Raw genomic sequence first — 23,510 nt, 5'->3', positions numbered from 1 at the left:
TTACTCAAAAATACTGGTCCTAAGTTTCGGTCCTAACTCAAGAACATTGGTCCTTGGTCTTAGGTCGATTACTCGGTCATCGGTCTTGGTTAGGACCGAGAATCTTCGGTCGAATCTAATTTTTAAAATAAAAATAAAAATATTTATAATTTCATTAGCCATTATTTATTTCCTTAAAATTATATATATATATATATGCATATTTTAATTTATAAATATTATTGGGTATATTCTTGAAAATTTTAAAAATATTGTATATTTATTATAGTAATAATTTATGTATCCGATATCATAATTTATAATTTTTTAGGTATTTAAAAATAATACATTTATATTTACGGTACGCTATTTTACTAATTTTAATATAATAATAATATTTATCATTTTTCTGTCCCTGTGTGGCCTATAGGCACCCATCCATAAATAAAAAAAAAAATACTTTAAATAAATTTATATTTAACCAACTAAATTAAATTATTTTTTAAAATAATCTAAAATATATAAAATGAATTAAACAAAATAAGAAAAATCGTTTTTAGAAATCTCTTAAGGTTTAAAAATTAAATTAAATGACGATTCTTAAAAGACAGATAAAATAATATCTTTAACTTTTTAAATTTCTTAAAATGAAATATGTCAAGATTATTTAAGTTTAAAATAATTTTCACTATTTTATTTTTCTTAACATTTGAGGCAAGAGGATAAACATGAAAAAATATATATATATATATATATATATAATGATACTTAATTTTGAAAATGTTCGGATTCAGGTCGAGAGTTTTGGTTAATTTGGATATATATATGTGAGAGTAATGGATACTTGGGTCGGATTGTGGGTTGATCCGCCCATAAACTTAAAACGATTAAAAATAAAATTAAAAATGTTATATGTATATTTCGAACTTGCAACCTAACAAAAAAGAAGTACAACCATTTAACCAACTAGGCTAATAACACTTTATATTTCAAATTTAACACTAAATTAGATGAACGCGGAACATTTTAACAATATAAGTTTAACTTTTAACTATATATATATATATATATATATATATAATGATGCTTAATTTTTAAAGTGTCCGGATTGCCGGGTTGAGAGATGTTGTTAATTTGGATATATATATAAATGTGAGAGTAAATGGATATTTGGGTCGGATTGTGGGTTGACCCGGTCATAAACTTAAAACGGTTAAAAATAAATTAAAAATGATATATGTATGTTTCGAACTTGCATCCTTATAAACAAGTACAATCATTTAACCAAGTGTGATTGGGATGTGGTTTGCCGAGAGATAATAGGCCGATATCAATTGATAGTGGTTAAAAAAATATGAATCAAATATTTGATTGACCAAAGTGTGAGGTCACAATGTTAAATATTAAAAAATATGAATTAGATATTTGATTGACCAAAGGGAAAGTATAAGATCACGAGATGAGAGGTTTATTAAAAAAAATATATATATAATGAGATATATGAGAATATAAGTTGTTTTATCTAAGTAAATAAAATATGAAATAAGATCATTCTATTTTTTATTATAATATATTATTTATGTTTTACATAAGAATTTAAACATCGAATATATATTATTATTATTATTATTTTATTTAAATGATTTTCCGAGCGCATGTGAAGAGAATTTTTCTACTGGAATAAAATGTTATAAAAAGGTTTTAATAATAAGATGCACAACAGGTGAATATACGCAAGAAGGTGAATAAGTGATTTTCCATTAATATTTTATTAATTGAGTATTGTAGTCCAATTTTTTTAGAACAAATTTAGCCCAACATGTCTAATGAGCTTGATTTTGACAATTATAATATTATTGTACGATTTGATATATGAGTATACAATGTGCTATTATTATTATTATTATTATTATTATTATTATTATTATTATTATTATTATTATTATGTCTGATTCAGCTTATATACTTATTTATTTTTTATATTTATAATATTATTTAATAAATAATATTATATATATAATATTTTATATATTTGTTAATTTAATTTTAAATATTAATAAATAATTTAAATTAAAAAATAGTATATTTGAAAATAAATTATATTAGTATTTTATTTTTTATAAATTTTTGTTAATATATAATTTAAAATATTAATGAATGACTTAAATTAAAAAATAATATATTTTAAAATAAATATATTAATATATTAATTTTTATAAATATATAATTTTAAGTATATTTAATATAAATATGATAAATATTTATATATATAAATATTTAATCATATAAATATATTATTTTTTATATGTTTTTATTAAAATATATTTTTTAAATTTAATTATATGTGGGTGCACATTACTTTTGTTTGTCTCCATTTTTTTTAACTTTTTTTTTAAAATATTTAAATGATTCATTCATGTATGTCTGTGTAGTCAATAAAAAATATATATAGTTTTACATTTCCACATTCACCTTCTTTCACCCAATTTTTTAATTGTAAATTAATTTTCTAATTTTCCAACCCTCCTACTCTCTATTTATCATCATTAATTTCGACAACAACCTTTGATTATTTCAATTATAAAAAAAAAGTAGAGAAAGAAATTGATTATTTGAAAAAAATAAAAATAAAAACTTTCACAAAAAATTTACATAAGAAAAAGAAAAAAAAAATTAATTAATAAATAAATAAATAACACTAGAAATTAATTAATTAATTAATAAAAAGAAAGGAAGAGAAAATAAATATTTAATTAAAAAATATATAAATTTAAAAAAAATAATTATATTTATTAACCACGCTAAATTAAATGAACAAATATTTAATAATACATACGTTTAAATAAATTTTTATTAGTAGATACGTTTATCTAAACTAATTGGCTAGTTGAGATAAACTTTTTTCCTATATTAATTATAATTTGTCTTAAAATTTTATAATAAATTAAATTAGACGATAAAAAATGAACAATAATTTAAAAAAAAAATAGAAACATTTAAAGTCATAACAAATTGATATATTAGTTCATATGTCATGGAATATTAGTGTTGCACAATTTCACTAAAATATAACAGAAGTTACTCAAATTGCATAAAATTAAATGTAAATTGATAAAATCAATTATTTAGTAAACCCATAATCTAAAGTAGCATGAAATAAAAAAAAAAATGGGGAAAATAACTATCTTTCTCTAATAATTTACTTGTGTGAAGGATAACTACCAACCCAATAAATTATTTGGGAAAAAATTAACCTCAAATCTTATATAAAATGTGATTAATTTGTGGTTCACAATCCAAATTTTCAATCTAAAAACAATTATATCTTAATTTGATATAAAATTATATTGATTCTAATTTACAAAAAAAAATTGTATTATAATGTTAGATAATCATTAAGTGATGGTTGTTGAGAGGGTAGCTTGGACACTAATTAAACAGTTCTAAATAATTTTGTTTTGTTTTTGAAAGGATAAAATCATATCAAGATCTAAATAAAATAAATAATGACTATATAACGTGTACTAAATGCCTCATAAATATGACAAAATAATTTTGTATAGTGACAATTATATATTTATGAAGGCTAGGGCAAGGACATAGAGACATTCTATTGGTGGGCCACCCAATTGATTATGATACTGAAATCACATGCATCATTTCTTCAATCTTTTTTATCTTTATCTTATCATCACTCTTCAATTTCTTTTAATTAAAAAAATTAAATTCACTCCCGTGATTTTCGTTTTGATTCCGTGTGGATTCTTTAAAGTGTTTTATCGTGTACCATAGGACATCTATGGCCAAGTTTCATTCATCAAGACCTCACGTCACTCTCACTAAACCTAAGGCAATAATCTCATTTTCCTTCAAATCTCTTCATTATTTTTGTGCTGAGTATGATTATTAATAAACTTATTTAATATTTAAGTTAAGTAAACCTTACTTTTATATATAATTCTAAAGAAAAATTGATAATTTTTATAACTCAACTTTACATCAATTCTCTATTCCATATGATTTTGCTCAATTTTTTAATATCTGAATTACAACCCACATTAGTTTTAAAAAATATCTTCTTCTTTTTAATTTAACTTTTTTAATGTTTATTTATTTATTTTTATTAAACTACCAATTTATTTGGACTAAATTGTTTATTATTATAAATCTCATGTTCCTTTCATATTAAAAATATCATATTTATGTGTGAATTGTTATAATTGTAAACCTACCCCATAGGTTAGTCTAGATGCACAATAAATGATTCAAGCACTTTAATTTAAAAAAAAGTTATATCATTTGACCAATAAATTATTTTTTATTGTGAATACCATTTCTATAATATAAATATATATAAATCTTTCACTAATTATTGCTTAGAAATAATTAGGACAGCTCTTGTTATTAAATTATCTAAAGTGGACAGACATTATTTTGGATAGTTATAATTCATAAATTAAAAATAATTAGTATCATTAAAGAATTAATCAATTAAATATAAAAAATTAAAAACTATATCTTAAAGAAATACATTATAAAAATAATAATATATGGATAATATTTCTAATAATAATAAAATATTATTACAATTATAATTTTTTTATAAATAATTAATTCTCACCTAAATGTAAACAAAATTATATGTAAGAGATTAATGTGTAAATAATAATACAAATAACTACTACAAAATCAAAATAAACCAAATAATTTATAAAAATAAAATCTCCAATAAAAAAATTCAACTATATTCAATTTGTTTGAAAATCACTCTAAAATAAACTCATTTAAGTTCTAAACGATGAGTGTTGAAGTACAGTAAGACGGAAAACCCAATGAAAATGTGTAAAAAAAAATATTCTACAAAATATTATGAGTTAGTTAAAATGATCATTACTCGAGGGTGGATAAACAATAAAAAAAATGTTCCAATATATTATTAAAATAGTGAAAAAGTTATACAAATTATTGAGATATTTGTAAGGGTGCATTCATATGAAAGACTAGTTTCGGTAGTTTAGTTTTTTTATTGAAAAAAAAAAACTTAATATTCGATTATTTCACTATTTTTGTTGCTAATAGAGGGAAGGACACAAACTCCAAAAAATAATACTAATACAATCAGATGGTATAAACAATAAACAATAGATGATATAAGTAACCTATGACCCACCATTACCATTAGATTAGTTGAAAGTATATTTGGATTCTAAAAATTTGAGACCAAAATTCTTATCCGGGTAAATAGAATATTTAATCTAACTAAATATAAGATTAACTCAAATCTAAGTAATAAATGCTTAAGATACCAATCTAGAAAAGTCATAAGAATAGTAAAAATGAAACTGACTTTTTTAACTCCTCTAAGTTTATTTTTCTGTTTGTTCAATAATTTAGTTTGCCACACAAAATGCAAAACCTCTTTATGATATATATATATATATATAAACCACAATAGTGTAAAGAGTGGCCAAAATGTATGCTCAATCTTTCCACATATCAATGATGGCCATTACTCCCTCTTTCCAGCTCCTTTTCTCTCTCCTCTTCTTCTTCAGTCTTTTTCTTCTCTCACTGAATGCTGCTGCTGCGGCCCCTCCATCTTCTCCAAAGATCGGTAATGGCTACCGTCTCATCTCCATCCAACCCTCGCCGGACGGTTCCGGCCTTCTCGGTCTCCTTCAAGTCAACAACCAAAACAATATCTACGGCTCCGATATCCCTAATTTGAAGCTCTACGTCAAGTAAGTAGCTAGTATCTTTATTTGATCCACATTTTGTTCATTCTAACTAAAACTACTTCCTACAGACACGAAACCAACGACAGATTAAGGGTCCACATCACCGACGCAGATAAACCAAGATGGGAAGTTCCGTACGACCTCCTTCCCCGACAACGTCCTCCTCCATTGAAGAAAAAGATGATCGGCGGGAAGACGAAGATTCCGATATCATCTTCGTCTGAGCTTATATTCAGTTACGTCGCGGACCCATTTGGTTTTTCCGTGGAGAGGAGATCAAACGGTCAAGTTCTGTTCAATTCGAGTGCGGAACAATCCGACCCATATAATAATCTAGTGTTTAAAGATCAATATCTTGAGTTATCCACAAGATTACCCGTCAATGCTTCTCTTTACGGCCTTGGAGAGAACACTCAACCTCATGGGATTAAACTGTATCCAAACGACCCATATACTCTTTACACAACGGATGTATCCGCCATTAATCTTAACACGGATTTGTACGGGTCACATCCTGTGTATATGGATTTGAGGATGGTGGAAAATTACGCATTTGCCCATGCCGTTTTACTTTTGAATAGTAATGGTATGGATATTTTCTATAGAGGAAACTCATTAACGTATAAGGTTATTGGGGGTGTTTTGGACCTTTACTTTTTATCTGGTCCCACTCCTCTGGATGTCGTTGATCAGTATACTTCCTTAATCGGCAGACCTGCCCCAATGCCTTACTGGTCACTGGGTAAGTTTTCTGTCTGTTTGTCAATACTGTTTACCATTTTGTTTATTTACTATTTTGTTTAACATGTCACGGGAAGAGAGACAGGACAGTTTTACTGGGAATAGTGTTTTGTTTTTATTCTTTCAATTTAATTTGTCACTCCCCAACAGGTTTTCATCAATGTAGATGGGGATACCATAATCTATCGGTTGTTGAAGACGTGGTGGAGAATTACAAGAATGCAAAGATCCCACTCGATGTAATTTGGAACGATGATGATCATATGGATGGTCACAAGGATTTCACTCTCAACCCGATCAACTACCCACGCCCGAATCTATTAGCTTTTCTAGAAAAGATTCATTCTCGAGGGATGAAGTACATTGTCCTTATCGATCCCGGAATCGGAGTCAATAACACATACGGTGTCTACCAAAGGGGAATCGCTAACGACGTATTCATCAAGTACGAAGGAAAGCCTTATTTAGCTCAAGTTTGGCCGGGAGCAGTCAATTTCCCTGATTTCCTCAACCCAAAAACGGTTGATTGGTGGGGAGAAGAAATCAACCGTTTTCACGACCTAGTCCCTGTTGACGGTCTTTGGATAGACATGAACGAGGCTTCAAATTTTTGTACCGGTTTATGTACCCTCCCCGAAGGGAGACAATGTCCGACTGGCTCTGGCCCTGGTTGGATTTGTTGTTTGGATTGTAAGAACATAACGAATACGCGATGGGACGACCCACCTTATAAGATAAACGCGTCGGGCTCTCAAGTCCCGATAGGTTACAAAACTATAGCGACTAGCGCCACCCATTATAATGGAGTGCTTGAATACAATGCTCATAGTATTTACGGGTTTTCACAATCTGTCGCCACTCATAAAGCCTTACTCGGGATCGCGGGTAAACGTCCGTTCATATTGACTCGTTCCACGTTCGTTGGGTCGGGAAAATATGCTGCACATTGGACGGGGGATAACAAGGGGACTTGGGAAGATTTAAAGTATTCCATCTCCACGATGCTCAATTTCGGTATCTTCGGCGTACCGATGGTGGGATCGGATATATGTGGTTTCTATCCAGCTCCGACTGAAGAGCTTTGCAACCGTTGGATCGAGGTTGGCGCTTTCTACCCGTTTTCGAGAGATCATGCGAACTTTTACTCGCCGAGACAAGAGCTTTATCAATGGGAAACCGTGGCCGAGTCGGCTAGAAACGCGTTGGGCATGAGGTATAAGCTTCTCCCGTATTTATACACGTTAAGCTACGAAGCCCACATGACCGGCGCCCCAATCGCGAGACCCCTGTTCTTCTCATTCCCGAATGCAATCGAAGTTCATGGTTTGAGCACGCAATTTCTTCTTGGGAAGGGCTTGATGATTTCCCCTGTTCTCGACGAGGGTAAAACGACGGTCTCAGCTTTGTTCCCTCCGGGGACGTGGTACAACCTTTTCGACATGAGTCAGGCTATAACGACGAAACAATCGCGATACCTCACGTTGGACGCTCCTCTCAACGCGATCAACGTCCATTTATACGAGAACACGATCCTCCCGATGCAGAGAGGCGGGACAATCTCGAGAGAGGCGAGAACAACGCCTTTTAGTATCGTCGTGGCTTTCCCTTCGGGTGCTGTCGCTGGTGAAGCGAAGGGAAATCTTTATCTAGACGAGGATGAGCTGCCGGAGATGAGATTAGGGAATGGGTACTCAACTTACGTTGATTTCTACGCTGGTGTTGATGATGGTGGGGCGGTGAAGATATGGTCGGAGGTTACGGAGAGTAAGTACGCGTTGGAGAATGGTTGGATAATCGAGAAGGTGACCGTGTTAGGGTTGAAGGGGATCGGAGGTTCGGTCTCGCTTGAGATCGATGGTGAGGAAGTTTTGGACACATCGAAGTTAACGTTTAACGAAACAGAGATGAAGTTCCCGCATGATGTTGAAGAAGGTGGTGAGGGTAATAAGGTGAAGAGTATGATGGTTGAGGTAAAAGGGTTGGAGTTACCGTTGGGTAAGAAGTTTAAAATGTCATGGAAAATGGGCATCAAAGGATGAAAAAAGATTTGTTCTTGCCATTCTCCATTGCACATGTCATTGAAATTATTCCTTTTAATGTCTTATGTTTTATGTCTTTCAGTGATAATAAATATTTATCCTAGCTAGCTTCTCTTATTTTGAGTTTATGTCTTTTAGTGGTAGTGTCTGTCTTTTAGTGGTAGTGTCTGTATATGTAGCATCGAATTAACCGGTTTTGATGCATTACTAGTCAATTATCCCGTTTTCTTATTTGGGTTTTTATCCATATGAGATTTTGATATGATCTGATTCTGGAATCTGGACTATAATTCAAATTAAGATAGGTCTAAACTCTAAAATTCTAAATAGATGTGTATTCATAAAATTGTTTTTTGGGTTGGAGTTGGCTTCTGATTAGTCCAAAGTCATTACCATCATTTTTTTTCTTAAACATATATCAATTTGACTCCTTTTAAAAGAATATTTTTTTTGTTTTCTTAAATTACCCACGTTTCATTTTAACTTTCTAAAATACTTCATTTTTTTATATTAATTTCTTCCAACTAAACCTATTATTTGACTTTTATTTTTAATTTGATAAGGAGTCAAATAAAATAGCATTAAATTGAAACATAATAAATTTAATCATTAAAATAATATAAAACCAGCTTAAATATTATAATTACAATAAAATATATTATATAAATATTAACTTAAAATAAAAAGTTAATATTCACGTGTTCTTCACAACTTTCCATGTCAAATTCATTCAGATTAAAAAATAAAAATAAAAGGGCAATTCTTATGTTCCCTAGGAACAAAATAGCCAAATTAAAAAAAATATATATATTTGAACATTTTGCTCCTTAAATATTTTTCTCTTTAAATCATAAACCTCACTTATAATAATAATAATTAAGTTTAAAGTGATTTGAGTTAAGACACATAATTAATTTGATATTTACGTGAGACATAATATTAATGGATACTTGAATTGGATTTTTATCATAAATCTAAATCTGATTGTCCGAGTATAAGTTATATAAAATATATATTTTTTATTTATCAAAACTTAAAAAATAAAGCATATCAAAAATCATTTAATTGTTTAATTATATTATAATTTTTTTTAATAAATAGTTATATATAAATAGAAATAAAAATTAAATTAAATATATAACAACCAATTTAAATATTTTTTTATTACTATTTGTTACATTTCTATATTAAAAATGCATATTGTATTATGAAAAGTCAATTATCTTTTTAATTCTATTTTATATTTGTAAATACATTTAAACTGTTTTAGAGATGCCAAAATAATAATTACGAGTCAATCTGTAGTTAAGAATTCAAGAGATGAATTCTTGCATTGATCAATCGGTAAGAAAAAATTAAATAGTAGGTGCTAGTCTTCGGCTGGAGTTACTATTGCTTCTACTTCTTAGCAAGTTATATTGTTCCAAAAAACTCAGATGGAGAATTGGAATCAAGAGATCTTTGTGAATATTTCGAATGCTATTCTCGATCTCAAATTTCGCGGCCCTCCTAAATCTTTAGGAACGGACGAGATTCTCCACTTACTCTTCCCGATTTTTCTTATAATTGAAAACGGCCTCAATTACTTCTCTTCTTCACTATTTTCTCTTTTCTTTTGTGATGACTTGTTTGTTAACTCGTAATCTCACTAACTAAGAGAGAGTTGAAATCTCATTCTAACTAAAATCTCGTCTGAATGAATTAGTTGGTACTAAAAATTTTATTTACTTTCTCAACAAATGTTAAAAAAGGATATCACTCTAGTTTTGATTTTAATTTTTAGGTATCCTTAATCTTTACTTTTATGACTCCCTAGTTCAGAAGGGTTATTCTTGTTTAACTAAAAGTTTGTTAGGAATAAGAATAATTTAATTAATAAAGATAATAATGGGTAGGGTTTAAGAAATGGGTCAAACTTATTTCTAATTTATATTAATTTTAAATTAGATTTATTGAATAATATATATATATATATATATATATATATATATATATATATATATTTTGATGCTTGATTTTTAAAGTATCCTGATTGTCGGATCGAGAGCTGTGGTTAATTTGGATATATATGTGAGAGTAAATAGATAGTTGAGTCAGATTGTGTGTTGACCCACCCATAAACTTAAAACTGTTAAAAATAAAATTAAAAATGTTATTGGTATGTTTCAAATTTGCAACCTAACAAAAACAAATACACCTTTTAAACAACTAGGCTAACACCACTTTATATTCAAGATTCAACACCAAATTTGATGAACGCGAGACATTTTAACAATAAAAGTTCAAATTTTTAACTAACTAATCTATATATATAATGATGCTGAATTTTTAAAGTGTCCGAATTACTGAGTCGAGAGCTGTGGTTAATATGAATATTTATGTGAGAGTAAATGGATACTTGGGTCGTGTTGTGGGTTGACTCACCCATAAACTTAAAACGGTTAAAATAAAATTAAAAATGCTATTTTTATATTTCGAACTTGCAACCTAACAAAATAAGTACAACATTTTACCAAGTGTGATTGAGATGTACTTTGCCGAGGGATAATAGTCCGATATCATTTGAAAGTGGTTAAACAAATATGAATCAAATATTTGATTGACCAAAGTGTGAGGTCACAATGCTAATTATTAAAAAATATGAATCAAATATTTGATTGACAAAGTGAAAATGTAAAGTCTAAGAGATTCATTCGGAAAAAATATGTGATGAAACATGTGAGAAAATAAGTTGTTTTATCAATGTGAATAAAATGTAGAATGAGAGCGTTATATTTTTTATTTTAATATATTATTCATGATTTATTAATAATTTTAAACATCTTTGTTTTTATTCTTATCGGTGTGTATCATATGAAATTTTTTCTAATTTGAATAATCTAACTTAACATTTTTTATAATATGTTTTCCTATTAATTATTGTTTAATATATATATCATCCTATCTTGTTTTTATAAATAACATACACTACTTCATTAAAAGAAATTATTATTAAATTTAATAAAAATCAATAATATTTTGTTTTTTATAATTATTTAATTATTTATAATAATTATAATATGGAATAGTCAATAAGTCTATTTAGTAATTTTAAATTTATTTTTACTTGTAATTATATTTTAATTCAAACTCTTTAATTGACTAAGATTAAAAAAAAATATTAAAACAGAAATTTGATTATTTACTCAAATAAATAATGAAAAAAAATGATTGTGGCTTAAATGATAAAAATATTTAAAATCTATTTTGATAAAGTATAATCCAATAAAATAAAATAAAATAATTTGAATAATATATTTTTGAATAGGTAAGTTAGATAATCTTAATTCACTCCGAAATTAATCGAATTTTAACTAAATTCAACTCGAACTCAATTCAAACTGAAATATCTAATTTAAATTAGTATATCGATTTTTATTTAGTTTAAACTGAAATATTTAATTCAAATTAATATTTCAAATTCAGGTTGATTTTTTCTAAATTATCTAGTTTATTCGTTTAACAAATTGGTTTTATGTATGCACAATAATTAGCAGCTTATCACGCATCATGACATATTCTATTATTATTATGAGTAGACTCAAACTAGCTCTTAATGAGTATTCTATTATTATTATGAGTAATTGTAGATTGAGTTTGGTCAGGTTTTTGATTGAATTTAAGGCCTTGTTCGATTGTGGGTTTTTTAAAAAACCAAGAGAGAGAAAGATTGGATGATAAGTGATGATTTTGAAAAAATAATGATTATTTTTGGTAAAAAGATTTAAAGGGTATTGATATATATAAATAAAATAAAAAATAATAATTTAAAATAGAGGGTATTTTTGTATTCTGGTTAATGATATGAGTGATGTGATTGGTGAGAAGTGATTAATTGAAAAATAAATTTTGTATGGATTTTTCAAATAACCCAAAGAGAACAAGGCCCTAAGTATAACTTACTATGTTAGTTTATACTAAATCTATTGTACATTCGACCCTATATTCGACCAATTGTACATATGTATAATGTATTAGAAATTTGGTATGTTTTATAACTATTTCGAAATTCAATTATTCATATTTAATATGTTAAAAATTTAAAAATAATTATTAATCAAAATCAATTACACAATACTCCACAATTTAAAATAAATTTATTTATTAAATATAAACTCTATATCTAACTTTAATAGATAGAGTTTTTTTATATCAAAACATTCTAAAAGTTGGTTAATGTTTTTCGATTCAGCTTAGATAGGGTTTGTATATTAAGATTTATCTCCTCAATAGAAAATTATAATTTTAAATATCAAAATTTAAGTAAATTTTTTAAATTAAAGTATTAATACCTATAAAATAGGCCACATGTTCGAGAGACTTTAGGTATCATGTTAATTCTCTTTACTTAACCCAAAAAAAAAAAATAATAATAATAAAATATTTAGATAATTAAGATTGTCCAATTATCAAATTAACTTAACAACTTGAAATAAGATTTGAGGGCATAATGGGAAAGTTACAGCTGTTGGACACTTGTCTAGGAATGTAACACGTGTCCCACGCCCCACTGTAAAAGCTGGCCCATTTTTAGCGGGAAAAGGAAACCAGTGTGGGCCCGCCTGTAGCCTCCTTTGGCGGGAAACTGAGACGATTCTGTAGGGTCCCATTTCCTTATCGCTTTTACCCACTAATTATTATTATTATTATTGTTTTACATTTCAAATTAACCAATTAGAATAGTAACCGTTCACGTATTAAATTTAATTTGAGTTTTTAAATCAAGATAAACATTACGTTATTTATTACATTTATTTTTATATTTCTCTTTCACATTTATAATATAATAAAGCTTTTCATTTTTTTTTTATTAAAAACCTTTAATTAAATAATTTTAAAATTATAATGTACAATTAATAAAATATTCAATACATTTTCACTAACCACTCATAAAATTGATCATTACTCGGTGGAATTTTGCTGCACCAAATTAGATCGAGTTATTGGTTCCGGGTGAAGGTAACATTCCATACTTATTAATGACGATGCTCGAGACTGAAGTTGAAGATATTAATATCGCCGGAATGAGTTCTTCTTGAGTGCGATGTAGTCTAACTTTCATAATTTTGAGAGTTGAAATATGTTTTCAATTATTTATTATAATCTCGCTTAATCTTGCATAAAACAGATAGAGAGAATTTGTGTCTACACTAATTTTTACCGCCAATCCATTAATCTTATTTGTGTTTGTTAAAAAGTTGTTGAAAAATTCAGGTGTAAAAGTTACTTGCAAAATTTTGGTAACTAATTGTGTTAAGACATGACGAATCTATGTAGGGGTTCGGTTGGGTTAAAGCTCATCCCGAATATTTTTTTTTACTGTTAAAATGTAATATTACCCTTAGAATTTACTATTTTATTTATTTAATTATTAAAAAATAGTAAAACTTAATTTTATTTACCCGTTATATTCAAAAAAAAAAATTATTTTTTTACTTTAGCCCACCTTAAAAAAATTTTAAACCCACTTCACCACCGAATTCGGGTCCGTCCCTATATTAAGATATATTGAACTATTTATATGTACAAATAAATCAGAGAGAAAATGAGGCAGAGAAATGAGAAAAAAATTAATAGGAAATATAAGAATTTCATAAGTTTAAAACTCTTATAAATTATAAAAGTTAAATTCATATATTGTTTTTGTTATAGATTTAGATATGTTTTTTTAATGTTGAATGAAATAAACGAAAGGAAGAGAGGTCAACCGCAATAAAATCAGCCAAAACCATAATTCGGATTTTTTCGATTTCAAAAATCCAACAGAATTTTTTCTTCCTCTTCGACACCAGAGCCAACCTCAAAAACAAATTCTAGTTTTACAAATGTCTCAATAAATTCTAGTTTTACAAATGTCTCAATATGAAGCTCATGCTTATTAATCGATTTGATGCATATTGGTGTTTAATGCCAAATTTGAAAGTGTAGAGAATGTTTATCTAAAATGATTGAATTAGGTTAGTTTTGTAAGCATTGGTTGATTACATCACAAATTTAAAATCATTTTGAAGTTAACATTTTGACTTGTCATTTGGGACTAATCAAGAGTTTTGAACTAAGTTTAGGATGTATGTATATATTGGATCGAATCCTTATCATAAATGCAGTGAGTATTATTGTTCTAGAGTAATTGCTGAAGCTAAGACATTTGAGGGGAATGATCATCAAGGTATCAGTTCAATCTAATCTACATGGTTTGTTACTTTTCTTAGGCTTGACTTGATATTTCACAATTTGAGAATACATGTGTTATCCTTTAAATACTGTTTTTTTTTTCATCCTTTCTTGATCACACCTCCCTATCACAAACATTTAAAAAATTTGACCCTTTCTCGAAAAAAAGAAAAGATAAAGAAGTTAAATGTTTTTCCTTGTATTTACAAACCACGAATAGTTTCCGAAAATCTAGATGAATGTAAAGACCATCATCCAAATTAGGATCAAAACAATGAATACGGTCACTTGGAAGAAAAAGAAATTGTTTGAGTTAAGGCAAAATATGGTGAGTTCAAATTCTGGGGATTGAAGTAATGCATTTCTATCTTAAACCTTTTACTTTTTTAAATGTCAACTTTTATTAAAAATATCGCAAAATGCGTTGAAACGTTATTAAAAGGAAGAAAAAAATAATGTAAAACCTTGCAGAATAAGGCAAAAAAAAAACAATTTAAAATGCGATGGTTGTGGTGGAAAACTGAAAAATCAAAGAAGAAACAAAAAAATAATACACTAAAGAATTTGACGACGGAGTTGGCCCAAATATTACATACGTCTCCGAGCAATAAGACTATCATTTAATAAGAAAAAATAAATACAAATATTGAGTTAATTAAATTAAAGGAATGAAAGTTTCTTTTATACACTAAAAACTTCTCACACTGTTATTATCTTCCGATGTGCACTCTAATTGTGCCAAAAAGTTAACAAATTTTCACTTTAACACAATATCCAATAAAACTATTCATCATTAAAAAATAGTTCTTAAGTGCTTTCAATTTGGTGTTCTTCAGCGCTGATTCAAACGCGAAAGATATTTACCAAATCTAAACAATGTTTAAATTTGACTTTTATCACCACCTTAGTCATCATATTTGTAGGATTTTCCGTGGTACAAACTTTATAGAGAAATACTACTAGTTAAAATTATTCAAATTAGATTCTAATTTAAATTGTGAGAAGTTAAATATGAAATGATGTTGAAACGTATCTTAATTCATCTTTTGAATCTTCTCTTCCTTATAATAAAATTATTTTTAAAATTTTCTCTTTCCATAAACTTTCCTAAATGAAATGGTTCTTTCAATTGATGAGTATGTCAATTAGTTTATCTCTTTATTGATAGAGATGTAAAGAGGAAAATGATCGTACTTCAAATGAGACCATTACTGTTACAAAATAACGAACATTATGTCAGTTATTATAGTTTGGTCATTTCTAATTTAGCCCTTCATAAAATTAGAAATGCACTTATGTATCATCACTTTTTATTAATGACAAATACATCAATAAACCATAAACTTAATTTCAAATTAGATCACATTATTTTGACTTATATTAAATATGACATTTGAACAATTATTTATTATACTAGTGACCCATAAATTCCAACACTACCTCTTCTTCAAAAATTTCCCGCACAAAGTGATATCAAACATCAATATACTTCATTCTTGCATGAAAGACCTAATTTCTTGATATGTGAATAGCACTATGATTGCCAGAATATACAAACATGTGTTCCTAACCAATTCCTAAGTCTTTTAGCCGTCCTTGAAGCCAAATTGCCTCCTTCACAACATCTGTAATCGATATATACCATGCCTTTGTAGACAAAATAATTGTTGACTAAAAATTAAATTTCCAACTGACTCACTCTTTGACTAGCGTGAACACAATATTTGATCGTCGCATATCTGAGTCACCTGCATAGTTAGAATCACAATATCCAATTACACATTGACCAAATTATTTATCCTACTCAAATATTAAACCAATATATGTAGTATCTTGGATATACCATAGAATACATTTTACCGCTTTTTAGTGATCCTTGCCTGGATCATGCATGTATCGGCTCAAACACCAATTGTTTGTGAAATATCATTTCTCGTACATACCATTTCATACATCAAGCTTCCAACTACATTTTCATATGGGACTTCTGCCATTTATTCCCGTTCTAAACATGTCTTTGGAGATAATTGGCTACTAAGTTTTAAATGAGGATGAAGTGGTGTACTTATAGGTTTTGCATCTTTATTAATGTTAAACTATTGTAGTACCTTCTTCAAATATTGTTTTTGTGTTAGACAAATCCCTCTATTTCTATCCCTGCTTATCTTTATGCCAAAAAATTTCTTGTCTTCTCCCAAATCTTTCATCTCAAACTCTATACTCAATTGAGCCTTCAATTTGTCAATTTCATATTGACTCTGTGATGTTATCAACATATCATCAACATATAAGAGTATATAGATATAAGACGAATCTTGCAGTTTATGCAAATACATACAGGGATCATATTTGCTTCTAGTGTACTTGTGGTCCATAATAAACTTGTCAAATTGATTGTACCATTATCTCGGCGATTTCTTTAATCCGTATAATGATTTATTCAACTTGTAAACCCAATTTGTTTTATTAGCAACTTTGAATCCATCTGGTTGGGACATGCATATTATCTCCTTCAAATGACCGAATAGGAATGCGCTATTCACATATAGTTGATCTAGCTCCAAATTCATCTACGCTACCAAGGCCAACAAAATTCTAATGAAAGAGTGTTTAGCAACAGGAGAAAATACATTATTATAATTAACTCCTTCCTTCTAAGCGTATAATTTAACTACCAATCTTTCCTTGTAGAGAACATCAATTTTTTTTCTTCAGGAAATCCTTCTTTGTTTGCAAATATATATTTACAACCAATAGTTTTCTTCCCTTTTTGGTAGATACGTCAACTTCCATGTCTCATTTTTTTAAAAAAAATTGCATCTCATTTTCTATAGCACCTTTCCATTCTCTATTTTCAGTACTTCGAATGTCATTTGAAAAAGTGGATAAACATTATCTATGACTGGAAGTTCATAAGTTGACATGTCAACAAACCGAGTTGGTTTTTGAATAACACGTCTTGGTCTGTTCATAACAATTGATTCACATTGTTGTGAAGGTTCTTGGGTCAGAAACTCTTCCTCATCTGACTCTTCGTCTACCGTCGGAGAGTCACTTGTAGTTGAGCTTATTATTATTACTAAAACTCCACCTACTATGAAGTACAATCATTCTTGTCTGGTGCTACCTTATTCAACATTGAAGATTCGTCAAAAATAACATCTCTATTAGGGGTGTAAACGAGTCGAGTCAAGTCGAGTACCATACTACTCAAACTCGATTCGAATTACATTATAAATACTCGAACTCAGCCGAGGACCAAAATTTATACTCAAACTCGGCTCGATGACAATTCGAGCTACTCGAGCTCGAACTCGAAAACTCGAATATTAAATTTTATTAATTAAAATTACATTTTACTAGCACTAAATAATATCTCAAACATAATAAAATATATATTTGACAAACTACACATATTTAATCACAACATTATTTTAAAGTAACAAATATAAATACCATCAAATAATTTAAAGATAACAAATATTTATTCAATCACATTACTAGTATGGAGAATCTTATCTACTCCAATATCATATTCTCCAGATTCCAGTTGAATCACACTCATCACATTTTCCCGACTCACCTTAACTAACACTGGTAAATTGGGTTGTCCACCGCCATTTGCCACATAATTCCGACGATTCATTTCGATTTCTCGTAGTCAAAATGCTCCGTCTTTTCCAACACATGTTTCTTGATTACCAAACAAAAATTTTCTTGAGCCGTCGTTTCTGTCAATACTTGTGTGGTATGCATGTATTTCCATTAGTGAAACGGAGAAAAAGATTCATGCTTAGGATTTCCTTTAGAATTTTAATTATCCGATCTTCCTTAGTTCTTGGAATTTATACAACTTTGTAATTTGGGATCTAGATCTATTTTTATCATATTAGTTAAGCTTTGAATTTGGGTTATGTGCTAAAATAAAGGACTGTTTTGACAGGGTAATATTTGTAGCAATTAAAATAAATAGTAATAGTGAAATGTTGGACTATTGTGGAGAAGATTATGAACAATGTTTAATAGATCAAACAGGAAGGAAGAACAATAAAGTTTATTACAATTCCATGAATAAAAGAACATGTTAACATTATATTGGCTTATATATACCCATTTTTTCCAACAAAACACAAATCTATGGAGGTACTACCACTTTTCTTCATCCAATAATGTTATAGTTATTATTATTAATAATGTTTTTTTTCTTTTTCAGATTATCTAAAAAAAATGTAGACTAGAATATGAAGTGCTTGAGTGATTTTGAGGAACAAAATTGTTCATTTAACTCAAAGTTTGGTGAAGACGGAAGACAATACTCCGTTAATAAAAGAATATGGGAAATAATTGATTCCAAGTAGGGGTGTAAACGAGCCGAGCCGAGCTCGAACTAGCCTTGGCTCGAGTTTGGCTAGACTTGTTTTTTATTGGCTCGGCTCGAGCTCGATCGAGCTCTTAATATTAAGCTTGAACTCGGCTCGATCACATAACCATAGGCTCGAGTTAGGCTCGATAGGCTCGAAAGGCTCGAATTTAAATATATTTATATATTATTTTTTTATATTAAAAAAATATATAAATCACCAGTTCACCACACAAATATTTCATATCCTTAGTTACATATTAATAAAAAAAAATCTAAGTTTGTTGAATAAGTATTAATGGGTAGTCTCTTTAGTGTTCTTGCAAAATGGTTTTTTCATAAAATACTTTATAGTAAAATAAAAATACTTTTATATCTTATAAAATATAATATATTGAGATTATATATATTAAATAATATTACAATATAACTATATATTTTTTTATTTTGATTTTTAAAAATTATATTTATGTAATTAAATTAATATCAATATATTTATTTTCTTATAAGTATTATATAATATATATATTTTTTAATTATAAATATTATTATGGTATATCTTAATATACCAAAATATTGAAAATCTCATACCTTTTACGTACCAATAATTTTGGTATCAGTATCATAAGCAATAAGCCCATAAATAGTCTTATGGGTATTTCAAGTTTTAATTAAAAAATAAAATATAATAAATAAAAAAATTATATGATTAGACTCGAAAAAGCTCGACGATCCATCAAGCGAGTCTTACATAAGCTCGAATTTGGCTTAAATCTTAAACGAGCTGGCTCAAGCTCGGCTCGAATTCAATTTTGACCAAACTCGAATCGAGCTTTGACCGAGCGGCTCATGAGCAGCTCGGCTCATTTACACCCATACTTCCAAGTATCTTTGATGGAGGAAGATTCGGGTCTGCAACATTTGGGGATTAATAGAAGGAGAAGAGACTAGAGAGAGTTTGTGAATGAAAGTGGGCGGCATTAGGGATAAAATTATGTTTTTTAGTTTATATATGTATATTATATATATATATATATATATATAAATATAAATAACGAGTTACTTGCGAGTTACTTGAACAACAAATATAAAGCTCAAGTTCAATTTTATAATCGAGTCAAGCTTTGACCGAGTTATTCAGGAGCAGTTTGACTCATTTACACCATAATCTCCGATGATAATGGTTTTCTTTGTATCTAAACACCAGAGGAATTATTATTTAACTCTAGTATTAAATCTATAAAAAGAGTTTTCTTTGCTCGTGTATCTAACTTTTATTAAACTACATGATAATATATCGTAGAACCAAAATATGCAAAGAATCATAATTAGTTGCAGGTTTTCCAGACCATAGCCTTGTCCGGATAAGGGTTTTGAAAAAAATCTGAATTATTTGAAAAATAATGATTGGTGGTAATTTTGATGAGGTGAGAATATTTTTGGATAAAAAACTTAAATGATATTAATATATAATGATAAAATAAAAAAAATTAAAATTAAAATAGAGGGTGTTTTAGCATTTTGGTTAATGAATTTAGTGATGTGATGGAGGAGATGAGAGTGAAAAATTATTTTTTAGATTTGAGTTATTCAAATAACCCAAACCGAACAATACCCATATCTCTAATGGAGTCTTGCTACCAAGTGCAGATGATGGTAGACAATTTATCAAATGTTGAGTGTATGTCACAACTTCTGTCCAAAATTTCATGTATAACCCAACATTAGACAACATACAACGAATTTTCTCCATCAACGTCATGTTCATACGTTCTGATACTCCATTTTATTGTAGTATTTTTCTGACTGTGAAGTGTCGAACTATGTCACACTCTTATCATAACTTTTAATGGATCATTTTTTTATTCTCCACCTTTCTTAGTTCGGAAAATTTTGATATTTCTTCATATCTGGTTTTCAACTTGAGTTCTCCTTTTAAGGAAAATCTCAAACCCTTAATCTTTGTTCTTCATAGTGACATACATACTCTTTTAGAAAAATCATCAACAAAATTAACAAAATAATGTCGACCTCCAAAAGTTGAATCTTGGTAGGTCCTAGACATTTGAGTGCACATAGTCCAAAATACTCTTGGTGTTATGGATAATAGTTCCAAATTTTACTCGCTTTTGTTTTCCTATAACACTATGTTCACAAAAATCTAGTTTGCAATCATTTGTATCTTTCAACAATCCTTGTTTGACAAGAGTTTGCATAGATTTCTCATCAACATGACCAAACTAATATGTCATAGCTTTGCTGCATCTGATTTCTTTCTGTTGCCAGAAGTTGATACAACTATTGTTGTCATATTAACTATTCTACCTCTATAGTAATACAAATAATTTGTTTCCTCATGACTTTCAACTTTATTTGTGCTCCAAAGACCATTTTAAGAATTTCATTTTTCATACTCACATATAAACTTTTGACTCCATGGCTCCAAATAAATAAGATTCTTTTTCATATTCGGTATGTACCGAACATTTTTGACAATTTTGGTGAATACATCATAATTTCTCAGCTTGATTGAACATATCCTTTTTATTTAAATGTATTATCATTTCTCATGTAAATAACTTCTCCATCTAGTTTGTTAAAGTCAAAGAACCACTCTCGGCTTGGTGTCATATGATAAGTGCATGTTGAATTCAATATTTACACATAAGGATGTGATGTCGTGTGTAAAATCGTCAAAGAGAAGTTTGAATCTGCATCGATTTTCTTTTTTGAAACATTTGAATCTTCAAGATAATTCCCTTTCTTCTTCAACTTTGGACAGTTTTTCTTCCAATGTCCTTTCTCACGATAAAAATCACATTCATCTTTGGAAACTCTTTTTTGGATCTTCTTACTCTCTCTTTTGATTTGTTTTGATGACAGTCACCTGCCACCAATGCTTCATTTGATGTAGCTATTTTTTTTGTCATATTTTCTCAATTCATGGCTATATAAAACAGAACTTACAGCATCAAAAAATACATTTCCTTTCCTAATAAGTAACGTTGTTTCTAAATGTTCAAATTCATTAGAAAAAGACAATAATAACATCAAAACTAATTCTTCATCCTAAATTTTTTTACATCAAAATTTAAAAGATCTGCTACTAATTGATTAATCTTAGTGATGTGTTTATCCCTGACTATTAATCAAACCAGAACAAACACTTATTCATAAGGAGTTTATTCTGACCACTCTTTTTCAGAAATGTATCCAATGCTTACCATAAATTATGTGCAGAAGTTTTGTTTTTGACGGCATATTTTTTCTCTCTAGATAGGAACACTTGAATTGTTCTACACGTCAACCGATTCATGACACTCCATTCTTTTTCTTCTATATCATCTCGCCTTTTGACCTCAATAGCAATATTTAGACCATGTTGGAAAAAGCAATCTAGAACCTTACATTCCACATGTTGAAATGGCCAGTACCATCAAATATTTCCACCGCAGATTTCAAATTCGACATCGAGGTCCTCGTCAAGGATGACGAAAAGTTGATGCCCCTTTTGAAGACTCAACCTCCATGTCAAGGACATACTTTAGAATCTGATACCACTTGTTATGAAAAATTAACAGATAAAAGAAGAAATAAAAAGAGAACACGCTAAAGAATTTGATAATGGATTTCGTTCAAATGTTGCCTACGTCTCTGAACACTATAATTTTCAATTAATAAGGAAGAATATATACGAATATTGGGTGTATTAAATCAAAGAGAGAAAAACTTCTTTTATAGATTAAGAAACTTTCCTCACTCTCATCATCTTTCGATGTGGGATTCTAATTATGTCAAAAAAAACAACAATGATAACTAAAAAGAAAAAGAATGGAAGCTCTAAGGTCTAAAGGCAGACATTTCGAAAGAGAAATCGATAAGCTTCTAGATGCAAATGGTTTGGGTATGAAAGAAGCTCATATGATAGATACCCAAGAAACTGTTGGAATTAAGCTAATTCCATTAATGAATGGAAATAAGATTGTAAATAAATAAAATCAAATAAAATTCACACAAATTCAAACGTGAATTAACGGTGAATTTAATCCAAATTATAATTAAATATTAATTGTTTAATTAATATTTAATGCCTAATTAGAAAATTAAAGCATAATGTTAGGATAAACATTGAGCTTTAATTGGCCTATTGGCTAACGTATGGACTCTTCAATTAGCTAGCATTAGCATTGAATGTCTAACATTGCATTTCTGCAAATCAACGTATAGGCTAATGTTAATTAGTTATGGATTAATTAACAAATGAATGAGCAATATTTATTGCTAATAAACGTTTGGATGATTTTATTTACAGGTTTAATTCTCAGCAATATATACCCATTCATTATTCATTTTACACATACTTCATCCTTCATCTTTCTCACTCTAGAATTCCAAAAAGCCTTCTTCTTGTTTTGTGAGTTTTTCTTTGAGTTCTTCGCT

The 23,510-nt window shown here is 28.5% G+C and overlaps 1 protein-coding gene across 1 annotated transcript; it reads left to right on the top strand.

Moving 5' to 3' along the window:
• Positions 1 to 5,431: 5,431 nt before the first annotated feature.
• Positions 5,432 to 8,625, top strand: LOC124944512 (alpha-xylosidase 1-like). Its single transcript, XM_047484778.1, has 3 exons — positions 5,432 to 5,720; positions 5,786 to 6,459; positions 6,609 to 8,625. Exons 1-3 carry the CDS (start codon positions 5,452 to 5,454, stop codon positions 8,495 to 8,497), a joined length of 2,832 nt encoding a protein of 943 aa, XP_047340734.1. The 5' UTR covers positions 5,432 to 5,451; the 3' UTR covers positions 8,498 to 8,625.
• The last annotated feature ends 14,885 nt before the right edge of the window (positions 8,626 to 23,510 follow it).

Source organism: Impatiens glandulifera, chromosome 7 (genome assembly GCF_907164915.1).
Source record: "Impatiens glandulifera chromosome 7, dImpGla2.1, whole genome shotgun sequence".
NCBI lineage: Eukaryota > Viridiplantae > Streptophyta > Magnoliopsida > Ericales > Balsaminaceae > Impatiens > Impatiens glandulifera.
Note: the sequence above shows the minus strand (reverse complement) of the source record. Positions and strands in the feature narration are given on the sequence as shown.